Source organism: Lampris incognitus, chromosome 3, assembly GCF_029633865.1.
Source record: "Lampris incognitus isolate fLamInc1 chromosome 3, fLamInc1.hap2, whole genome shotgun sequence".
In the NCBI taxonomy this organism is placed as follows: Eukaryota; Metazoa; Chordata; class Actinopteri; order Lampriformes; family Lampridae; genus Lampris; species Lampris incognitus.
In genome coordinates this window covers 56,990,799-57,003,247 of record NC_079213.1, presented here as the reverse complement: position 1 = coordinate 57,003,247, position 12,449 = coordinate 56,990,799, and the positions used below count along the sequence as shown (strand labels likewise).

Below are 12,449 nucleotides of genomic sequence, written 5' to 3'. Positions count from 1 at the left end.
ATAGGGCCTGACAACACTATGGAGCCTGACAACACTACAGAGCCTGACAACACCATAGAGCCTGACAACACTACAGAGCCTGACAACACTACAGAGTCTGACAACTCTATAGAGCCTGACAACACTACAGAGCCTGACAACACTATAGAGCCTGACAACACTACAGAGCCAGACAACACCATAGAGCCAGACAACACTACAGAGCCTGACAACACTATAGGGCCTGACAACACTACAGAGCCGGACAACACTACAGAGCCTGACAACACCATAGAGCCTGACAACACTACAGAGCCTGACAACACTATAGAGCCTGACAACACTACAGAGCCTGATAACACTATAGAGCCTGACAACACTACAGAGCCGGACAACACTAAAACACCTGACAACACTACAGAGCCGGACAACACTATAGAGCCTGACAACTCTATAGAGCCTGACAACACTACACAGCCTGACAACACTACAGAGCCCGACAACACTATAGAGCCTGACAACACTACAGAGCCTGACAACACCATAGAGCCTGACAACACTACAGAGCCTGACAATACCATAGAGCCTGACAACACTACAGAGCCTGACAACACTATAGAGCCTGACAAAACTACTGAGCCTGACAACTCTATAGAGCCTGACAACATTAGAGAGCCTGACAACACTAAAGGGCCTGGCAACACTATAGAGCCTGACAACACCATAGAGTCTGACAACAGTAAAGAGCCTGACAACACTATAGCGCCTGACAACACTATAGAGCCTGACAACACTACAGGGCCTGACAATACTAAAAAACCTGACAACACTATAGAACCCGACAACACTACAGAGCCAGACAACACTACAGAGCCGGACAACACTATAGAGCCTGACAACTCTATAGAGCCTGACAACACTACAGATCCTGACAGCACCATAGAGCTTGACCACACTATTGAGCCTGACAACACTATAGAGCCTGACAACACTAAAGGGCCTGACAACACTATAGAGCCTGACAACACTATAGAGCCAGAAAATACTATAGAGCCTGACAACACTAAAGGGCCTGACAACACTATAGAGCCTGACAACACTACAGAGCCGGACAACACTAAAACACCTGACAACACTACACAGCCTGACAACACTACAGAGCCTGACAACCCTATAGAGCCTGATAACACTACAGAGCCTGACAACAGCATAAAGGCTGACAACTCTACAGAGCCTGACAACACTATAGAGCCTGACAACACTACAGAGCCTGACAACACCATAGAGCCTGACAACACTACGGAGCCTGACAACACTATAGAGCCTGACAACACTACAGAGCCTGACAACACTATAGAGCCTGACAAGACTACACAGCCTGACAAAACTACAGAGCCTGGCAACTCTATAGAGCCTGACAACACTACAGAGCCTGACAACACCATAGAGCCTGACAACACTACAGAGCCTGACAACACCATAGAGCCTGACAACACTATAGAGCCTGACAACACTATAGAGCCTGACAACACCACAGAGCCTGACAACACTATAGAGCCTGACAACACTACAGAGCCTGACAACACTACAGAGCTGGACAACACTACAGAGCCGGACAACACTATAGAGCCTGACAACACCATAGAGCCTGACAACACTACACAGCCTGACAACACTACAGAGCCTGGCAACTCTATAGAGCCTGACAACACTACAGAGCCTGACAACACTACAGAGCCTGACAACACTACAGAGCCTGACAACACCATAGAGCCTGACAACACTACAGAGCCTGACAACACTATAGAGCCTGACAACACTACAGAGCCTGACAACTCTATAGAGCCTGACAACATTAGAGAGCCTGACAACACTAAAGGGCCTGGCAACACTATAGAGCCTGACAACACCATAGAGCCTGACAACAGTACAGAGCCTGACAACACTATAGCGCCTGACAACACTATAGAGCCTGACAACACTACAGAGCCTGACAATACTAAAAAACCTGACAACACTATAGAACCTGACAACACTACAGAGCCAGACAACACTACAGAGCCGGACAACACTATAGAGCCTGACAACTCTATAGAGCCTGACAACACTACAGAGCCTGACAACACTATAGAGCTTGACCACCCTATTGAGCCTGACAACACTATAGAGCCTGACAACACTAAAGGGCCTGACAACACTATAGAGCCTGACAACACTATAGAGCCAGAAAATACTATAGAGCCTGACAACACTAAAGGGCCTGACAACACTATAGAGCCTGACAACACTACAGAGCCGGACAACACTAGAACACCTGACAACACTACACAGCCTGACAACACTACAGAGCCTGACAACCCTATAGAGCCTGACAACACTAAAGAGCCTGACAACACCATAGAGGCTGACAACTCTACAGAGCCTGACAACACTATAGAGCCTGACAACACTACAGAGCCTGACAACACTATAGAGCCTGACAACACTACAGAGCCTGACAACACTATAGGGCCTGACAACACTACAGAGCCGGACAACACTACAGAGCCGGACACCATAGAGCCTGACAACACTGCAGAGCCTGACAACACTATAGAGCCTGACAACACCATAGAGCCTGACAAAACTACAGAGCCTGACAACACCATAGAGCCTGACAACACTACAGAGCCTGACAACACTATAGAGCCTGACAACACTACAGAGCCTGACAACACTATAGAGCCTGACAACACTACAGAGCCTGACAACACTACAGAGCCGGACAACACTACAGAGCCGGACAACACTATAGAGCCTGACAACTCTATAGGGCCTGACAACACTATGGAGCCTGACAACACTACAGAGCCTGACAACACCATAGAGCCTGACAACACTACAGAGCCTGACAACACTACAGAGTCTGACAACTCTATAGAGCCTGACAACACTACAGAGCCCGACAACACTATAGAGCCTGACAACACTACAGAGCCAGACACCACCATAGAGCCAGACAACACTACAGAGCCTGACAACACTATAGGGCCTGACAACACTACAGAGCCGGACAACACTACAGAGCCTGACAACACCATAGAGCCTGACAACACTACAGAGCCTGACAACACTATAGAGCCTGACAACACTACAGAGCCTGATAACACTATAGAGCCTGACAACACTACAGAGCCGGACAACACTAAAACACCTGACAACACTACAGAGCCGGACAACACTATAGAGCCTGACAACTCTATAGAGCCTGACAACACTACACAGCCTGACAACACTACAGAGCCTGACAACACTATAGAGCCTGACAACACTACAGAGCCTGACAACACCATAGAGCCTGACAACACTATAGCGCCTGACAACACTATAGAGCCTGACAACACTACAGAGCCTGACAATACTAAAAAACCTGACAACACTATAGAACCCGACAACACTACAGAGCCAGACAACACTACAGAGCCGGACAACACTATAGAGCCTGACAACTCTATAGAGCCTGACAACACTACAGAGCCTGACAACACCATAGAGCTTGACCACACTATTGAGCCTGACAACACTATAGAGCCTGACAACACTAAAGGGCCTGACAACACTATAGAGCCTGACAACACTATAGAGCCAGAAAATACTATAGAGCCTGACAACACTAAAGGGCCTGACAACACTATAGAGCCTGACAACACTACAGAGCCGGACAACACTAAAACACCTGACAACACTACACAGCCTGACAACACTACAGAGCCTGACAACCCTATAGAGCCTGACAACACTACAGAGCCTGACAACAGCATAAAGGCTGACAACTCTACAGAGCCTGACAACACTATAGAGCCTGACAACACTACAGAGCCTGACAACACCATAGAGCCTGACAACACTACGGAGCCTGACAACACTATAGAGCCTGACAACACTACAGAGCCTGACAACACTATAGAGCCTGACAACACTACAGAGCCTGACAACACTATAGGGCCTGACAACACTACAGAGCCGGACAACACTACAGAGCCTGACACCATAGAGCCTGACAACACTACAGAGCCTGACAACACTATAGAGCCTGACAACACTACAGAGCCTGATAACACTGTAGGGCCTGACAACACTACAGAGCCGGTCAACACTACAGGGCCGGACAAACCTACAGAGCCTGACAACACCATAGAGCATGACAAGACTACACAGCCTGACAACACTACAGAGCCTGGCAACTCTATAGAGCCTGACAACACTACAGAGCCTGACAACACCATAGAGCCTGACAACACTACAGAGCCTGACAACACCATAGAGCCTGACAACACCACAGAGCCTGACAACACTATAGAGCCTGACAACACTACAGAGCCTGACAACACTACAGAGCTGGACAACACTACAGAGCCGGACAACACTATAGAGCCTGACAACACCATAGAGCCTGACAACACTACACAGCCTGACAACACTACAGAGCCTGGCAACTCTATAGAGCCTGACAACACTACAGAGCTGGACAACACTACAGAGCCGGACAACACTATAGAGCCTGACAACACTACAGAGCCTGACAACACTACAGAGCCTGACAACACTACAGAGCCTGACAACACTACACAGCCTGACAACACTACAGAGCCTGACAACACTACAGAGCCTGACAACACTACAGAGCTGGACAACACTACAGAGCCGGACAACACTATAGAGCCTGACAACACTATAGAGCCTGACAACACTACACAGCCTGACAACACTACAGAGCCTGGCAACTCTATAGAGCCTGACAACACTACAGAGCCTGACAACACTATAGACCAGGGGTGCCCACTACGTCGATCGTGATCGACCAGTAGATCGCGAAGGCAGTGCTGGTAGATCTCCATGACATTCCAAAAAAACTTTTTTTTTCCAAGACATTAGCCTATCATCTGTCCTCCATTTAGCATTTGCCTTTTGATTGACGTAAAGGACGGCCACTCTGCTGTTGCCTAAAACCAAAGATTCTAGAGCGGAACCTAAAACTTTGTTACATTAGGTTACCATAACAACCAGAGCCCTTCTCGAACGTACCTTGAAGTTCACATGCCCACAACGTGAGCTAACGCAGAACTGCATCGAGCTAGCTAGTTCAACCCTCTAAAAAAAAATTCTACTAAAAAGTGAAACAAAACAAAAATGAGTGGGGGAGCCGGACCTAGCAAGAAACAAAAAACGTACCATTTCCATGTGGAATGGGAGGAGGACTTTTTTTTCACCATGTCTTATTCCAGATGCGTTTGTCTCATCTGTCAGTCTAGCATTGCTATCCCAAAGAAAGGAAATGTGGAGAGGCACTTTCGAACTGTTCATAAAAACTATGACAATGACTTCCCTCCGAAAAGCGAGCTGAGAAAAAGGTGAAGGAACTAAAATCGCAGTTAATCGCCCAGCAGTCACTTTTCACGCAGCCGCATTCAAAGGCAAAGGCAGCCACCGAAGCATCTTTACGGGTGAGTCACTCCATCATTAAGCATAAGAAAGCCTTCCAAGATGGAGAGATGATGAAAGAGGCCTTCCTTGAGGCAGCAGATTCATTGTTTCGGGACTTTAAAAACAAATCAGAAATAATACCTGCAATCAAAGCTCTCCAGTTATCAAGAGATTCCGTCACAAGGCACTGTGAAGTGATGGGCGATGATTTGACACAGCAGTTTTGGAAGGACATCGTGGACTGCGAGTGTTTCTCACTACAATTGGACGAGTCTATGGACATAAGTGATACGGCCCAATTGTGCATTTTCATTCGCATGGTGTTTCAAGATATGACCGCGAAAGAGGAGCTGTTAACAATACTACCCATGAAGGAACACATGCGGGGAGAGGACATTTTTCAGATCTTCAAAAACTTTGTGGATAAAATCCAGCTCCCAGTGTGTAAACTGGTGTCAATCACCACAGACGGTGCGCCTGCTATGGTGGGCCGCTCGAACGGATTTATTGCCAAGTGCAGGGAGGACGATGCTTTCCCTGACTTCCTTAATTACCATTGCATAATACACCAACAAGCATTATGTGCAAAAATGCTAAACATGAAAGAGATCATGGATGTGGCAACCAAAATCGCCTGTTCTATTCGAGCGAGGTCTCTTCAAAGGCGGTTTTGTGGTACACATTTGGAAGAGGCTGACTGCAACTACTCTGACCTCTTGCTACACACTGACATGAGAAGGCTTAGTAGAGGGAGATTCTTGCAGAGATTTCGAGAGCTCTGTCCGGAGATTAAGGAGTTTCTCCTTATCACTAAACATGCGGAACACAAGCAACTTAATGACAATCAGTGGCTGCTAGACTTGGCGTTTTTAACTGATTTAACCAACATGTTGAACGAGCTTAATTTAGAGCTGCAAGGAAAAGACAAAAGCGTGGTAAACATGATCAGCTCAGTTAACGCTTTCAAACGGAAAATGCAACTTCTGTCCTCAAAGTTGCAGCGCCGTGATTTGGGAAACTTCCGAAACCTCGCAGCAGAGCTGGAGAAGCAAGGGAGGGCATGTGCGCAACTTGACAGTGCACGCTACACAGAGCAGATTGAAAATGTCCGGTCAGACTTTGACAAACGGTTTCAAGACTTTGCTTTGCTCGAGCCAATCGCTACATTTATGTGCTACCTATTTGGGGAAGATACAGAGGTGGATTCTCTCGCCTCAAAAACGGCAACACTGTTTCACCTGAACTCGTCTGCAGTGGAGGATGAGATGCTGACAGTACAGGCTGACATTCAGCTTAAGTCCAGGGCGCATGAAGAGTTTTGGAACTTACTTACAGAGGACAAGTACCCAAACATGAGGAAATGTGCAACCTCCTTGACGGCATTATTCGGCTCTACTTATGTGTGTGTGTCAGCCTTTTCTCACATGAAGATTATCAAGTCAAAATACCGTTCCACCATGACAGATGATCATTTGGAGGCCTGCTTGAGGCTGGCTACCAGCAGCTACTGTCCGAACTATGCAACCTTGTCTGACTCCCTCCAGTGCAGGTCATCCTCAGAGTAGAGAGGTAGAGATCACAAATCTATTTACCACAGCTGTAAAGGTTCATGCAGTGATGCAATTTCAACATAGTGTAGTAGCAAATGCTTGGTATGATTATTGCCTGTGTAAGGTTCAATATAAATGCAAATCCATTGCAATACTGTATATGTAACACAACATGTATATAAATACACACACTGCATATAAATGTTCATATATATGTAAAACATGTATTGAGTATTTTTATTATTATTTTTAATATGAGTAGATCATTTTGACCTGGTCATTTTAAAAGTAGCTCACGAGTCAAAAAATTGTGGGCACCCCTGCTATAGAGCCTGACAACACTACAGAGCCTGACAACTCTATAGCGCCTGACAACATTAGAGAGCCTGACAACACTAAAGGGCCTGGCAACACTACAGAGTCTGACAACACTACAGAGCCTGAGAACACTATAGAGCCTGACAAAACTACAGAGCCTGACAACACCATATAGCCTGACAACACTACAGAGCCTGACAACACTATAGAGCCTGACAACACTACAGAGCCTGACAACACTATAGAGCCTGACAACACTACAGAGCCTGACAACACTACAGAGCCGGACAACACTACAGAGCCGGACAACACTATAGAGCCTGACAACACTATAGGGCCTGACAACACTATGGAGCCTGACAACACTACAGAGCCTGACAACACTATAGAGCCTGACAACACTACAGAGCCTGACAACACTACAGAGCTGGACAACACTACAGAGCCGGACAACACTATAGAGCCTGACAACACCATAGAGCCTGACAACACTACACAGCCTGACAACACTACAGAGCCTGGCAACTCTATAGAGCCTGACAACACTACAGAGCTGGACAACACTACAGAGCCGGACAACACTATAGAGCCTGACAACACTACAGAGCCTGACAACACTACAGAGCCTGACAACACTACAGAGCCTGACAACACTACACAGCCTGACAACACTACAGAGCCTGACAACACTACAGAGCCTGACAACACTACAGAGCTGGACAACACTACAGAGCCGGACAACACTATAGAGCCTGACAACACTATAGAGCCTGACAACACTACACAGCCTGACAACACTACAGAGCCTGGCAACTCTATAGAGCCTGACAACACTACAGAGCCTGACAACACTATAGACCAGGGGTGCCCACTACGTCGATCGTGATCGACCAGTAGATCGCGAAGGCAGTGCTGGTAGATCTCCATGACATTCCAAAAAAACTTTTTTTTTCCAAGACATTAGCCTATCATCTGTCCTCCATTTAGCATTTGCCTTTTGATTGACGTAAAGGACGGCCACTCTGCTGTTGCCTAAAACCAAAGATTCTAGAGCGGAACCTAAAACTTTGTTACATTAGGTTACCATAACAACCAGAGCCCTTCTCGAACGTACCTTGAAGTTCACATGCCCACAACGTGAGCTAACGCAGAACTGCATCGAGCTAGCTAGTTCAACCCTCTAAAAAAAAATTCTACTAAAAAGTGAAACAAAACAAAAATGAGTGGGGGAGCCGGACCTAGCAAGAAACAAAAAACGTACCATTTCCATGTGGAATGGGAGGAGGACTTTTTTTTCACCATGTCTTATTCCAGATGCGTTTGTCTCATCTGTCAGTCTAGCATTGCTATCCCAAAGAAAGGAAATGTGGAGAGGCACTTTCGAACTGTTCATAAAAACTATGACAATGACTTCCCTCCGAAAAGCGAGCTGAGAAAAAGGTGAAGGAACTAAAATCGCAGTTAATCGCCCAGCAGTCACTTTTCACGCAGCCGCATTCAAAGGCAAAGGCAGCCACCGAAGCATCTTTACGGGTGAGTCACTCCATCATTAAGCATAAGAAAGCCTTCCAAGATGGAGAGATGATGAAAGAGGCCTTCCTTGAGGCAGCAGATTCATTGTTTCGGGACTTTAAAAACAAATCAGAAATAATACCTGCAATCAAAGCTCTCCAGTTATCAAGAGATTCCGTCACAAGGCACTGTGAAGTGATGGGCGATGATTTGACACAGCAGTTTTGGAAGGACATCGTGGACTGCGAGTGTTTCTCACTACAATTGGACGAGTCTATGGACATAAGTGATACGGCCCAATTGTGCATTTTTATTCGCATGGTGTTTCAAGATATGACCGCGAAAGAGGAGCTGTTAACAATACTACCCATGAAGGAACACATGCGGGGAGAGGACATTTTTCAGATCTTCAAAAACTTTGTGGATAAAATCCAGCTCCCAGTGTGTAAACTGGTGTCAATCACCACAGACGGTGCGCCTGCTATGGTGGGCCGCTCGAACGGATTTATTGCCAAGTGCAGGGAGGACGATGCTTTCCCTGACTTCCTTAATTACCATTGCATAATACACCAACAAGCATTATGTGCAAAAATGCTAAACATGAAAGAGATCATGGATGTGGCAACCAAAATCGCCTGTTCTATTCGAGCGAGGTCTCTTCAAAGGCGGTTTTGTGGTACACATTTGGAAGAGGCTGACTGCAACTACTCTGACCTCTTGCTACACACTGACATGAGAAGGCTTAGTAGAGGGAGATTCTTGCAGAGATTTCGAGAGCTCTGTCCGGAGATTAAGGAGTTTCTCCTTATCACTAAACATGCGGAACACAAGCAACTTAATGACAATCAGTGGCTGCTAGACTTGGCGTTTTTAACTGATTTAACCAACATGTTGAACGAGCTTAATTTAGAGCTGCAAGGAAAAGACAAAAGCGTGGTAAACATGATCAGCTCAGTTAACGCTTTCAAACGGAAAATGCAACTTCTGTCCTCAAAGTTGCAGCGCCGTGATTTGGGAAACTTCCGAAACCTCGCAGCAGAGCTGGAGAAGCAAGGGAGGGCATGTGCGCAACTTGACAGTGCACGCTACACAGAGCAGATTGAAAATGTCCGGTCAGACTTTGACAAACGGTTTCAAGACTTTGCTTTGCTCGAGCCAATCGCTACATTTATGTGCTACCTATTTGGGGAAGATACAGAGGTGGATTCTCTCGCCTCAAAAACGGCAACACTGTTTCACCTGAACTCGTCTGCAGTGGAGGATGAGATGCTGACAGTACAGGCTGACATTCAGCTTAAGTCCAGGGCGCATGAAGAGTTTTGGAACTTACTTACAGAGGACAAGTACCCAAACATGAGGAAATGTGCAACCTCCTTGACGGCATTATTCGGCTCTACTTATGTGTGTGTGTCAGCCTTTTCTCACATGAAGATTATCAAGTCAAAATACCGTTCCACCATGACAGATGATCATTTGGAGGCCTGCTTGAGGCTGGCTACCAGCAGCTACTGTCCGAACTATGCAACCTTGTCTGACTCCCTCCAGTGCAGGTCATCCTCAGAGTAGAGAGGTAGAGATCACAAATCTATTTACCACAGCTGTAAAGGTTCATGCAGTGATGCAATTTCAACATAGTGTAGTAGCAAATGCTTGGTATGATTATTGCCTGTGTAAGGTTCAATATAAATGCAAATCCATTGCAATACTGTATATGTAACACAACATGTATATAAATACACACACTGCATATAAATGTTCATATATATGTAAAACATGTATTGAGTATTTTTATTATTATTTTTAATATGAGTAGATCATTTTGACCTGGTCATTTTAAAAGTAGCTCACGAGTCAAAAAATTGTGGGCACCCCTGCTATAGAGCCTGACAACACTACAGAGCCTGACAACTCTATAGCGCCTGACAACATTAGAGAGCCTGACAACACTAAAGGGCCTGGCAACACTACAGAGTCTGACAACACTACAGAGCCTGAGAACACTATAGAGCCTGACAAAACTACAGAGCCTGACAACACCATATAGCCTGACAACACTACAGAGCCTGACAACACTATAGAGCCTGACAACACTACAGAGCCTGACAACACTATAGAGCCTGACAACACTACAGAGCCTGACAACACTACAGAGCCGGACAACACTACAGAGCCGGACAACACTATAGAGCCTGACAACACTATAGGGCCTGACAACACTATGGAGCCTGACAACACTACAGAGCCTGACAACACTATAGAGCCTGACAACACTACAGAGCCTGACAACACTATAGAGCCTGACAACACTACAGAGCCTGACAACACTACAGAGCCGGACAACACTACAGAGCCGGACAACACTATAGAGCCTGACAACACCATAGAGCCTGACAACACTACACAGCCTGACAACACTACAGAGCCTGGCAACTCTATAGAGCCTGACAACACTACAGAGCCTGACAACACCATAGAGCCTGACAACACTACAGAGCCTACAGAGTAGTAGTACAACTACTACCATGCAATTTCAGTTAATGTAAAGTAAACTGACTGGGTGCATTTTGGGGGTCTGGATTTTGAAAACCACATTCCACTAACTGCAGCCAAGAGAAGGTAGGTAGCACCAAAACGTGTTAGAGGATTTGCTGGGACATCTGAGACACTACAGGGTTTCAAACTAGTGTCTAAAGAGTTACTTCAACACATCATTTATATAATGCATCCCCACCACTGACTTCTGTTTCACCTCACTTTACAGGGAAAGCTTTCCATTATAGATGGATGGCTAGATAGATAGATAGATAGATAGATAGATAGATAGATAGATAGATAGATAGATAGATAGATAGATAGATAGATAGATAGATAGATAGATAGATAGATAGATAGATAGATAGATAGATAGATAGATAGATAGATAGATAGATAGATAGATAGATAGATAGATACGGCTGAAGACTTCCTTAGTGGCAGCAGACAGTAACGGTATCAGCTTCTCTAAAGTCGCCTTCCACAAGTGAAGGTCTTCCGGCGGTGCACAGTTCCACACAAGCCGGGTTAGAACCGGAACCGCTGCCTCAGCCTCGCAGCAGGACGTAAGCTGAGCCGTAACAGCACACCGGCCCGTAAGAAGGATACCGCGCGTTAGAGAGCATTAGTAAAGTTGGGGGTTGTGTGCGGCGGATCAGTGCTCACCGAGACGCAGACGCAGAGGCGCAGGACGTTGCCCGGGGCCATGGCGCACGCGGCGGCAGAGAGGTGGGTGTCCTGCTCTCAAAGTCCGCCGGGTGCGGGTGGAGCAGCAGCGTGGGCGGTGGATATCTAAGTCCACACATCCACCCTAACGGTTTCGGGACTTCGGTGGGAATGGAGTGTGTCTCAGCGCTGACTGACTAAACTTTTCCCGGGAGGGGGCAGGGGGTGGTGCTGGACTCCACCCTCGGAGAGACAGCCTCTGGTCAAGCGCGTGCGCTCGTCTGCGTTCACCCGTACGTGTGTGCGGGACAGTCTATTTGTCTATTTGTCTATTTGTCACAACACACACACGCACGCACGCACGCACACACGCACACACGCACACACGCACACACAGGCTGAACTGACCTACACAAACACGCTGCTGAC

At 46.5% G+C, this 12,449-nt stretch overlaps 1 protein-coding gene across 1 annotated transcript in view; it reads right to left on the bottom strand.

Annotated features, from left to right (window-relative positions):
• Positions 1-12,201, bottom strand: part of LOC130109391 (desmocollin 2-like protein) — a 79,027-nt gene extending 66,826 nt beyond the window's left edge. The window contains exon 1 of the mRNA XM_056276279.1: positions 12,021-12,201. Coding sequence (XP_056132254.1) covers positions 12,021-12,062 — 42 coding nt within the window. The 5' untranslated portion in view covers positions 12,063-12,201. The remainder of the gene's footprint in view (positions 1-12,020) is intronic.
• Between the last annotated feature and the right edge of the window lie 248 nt (positions 12,202-12,449).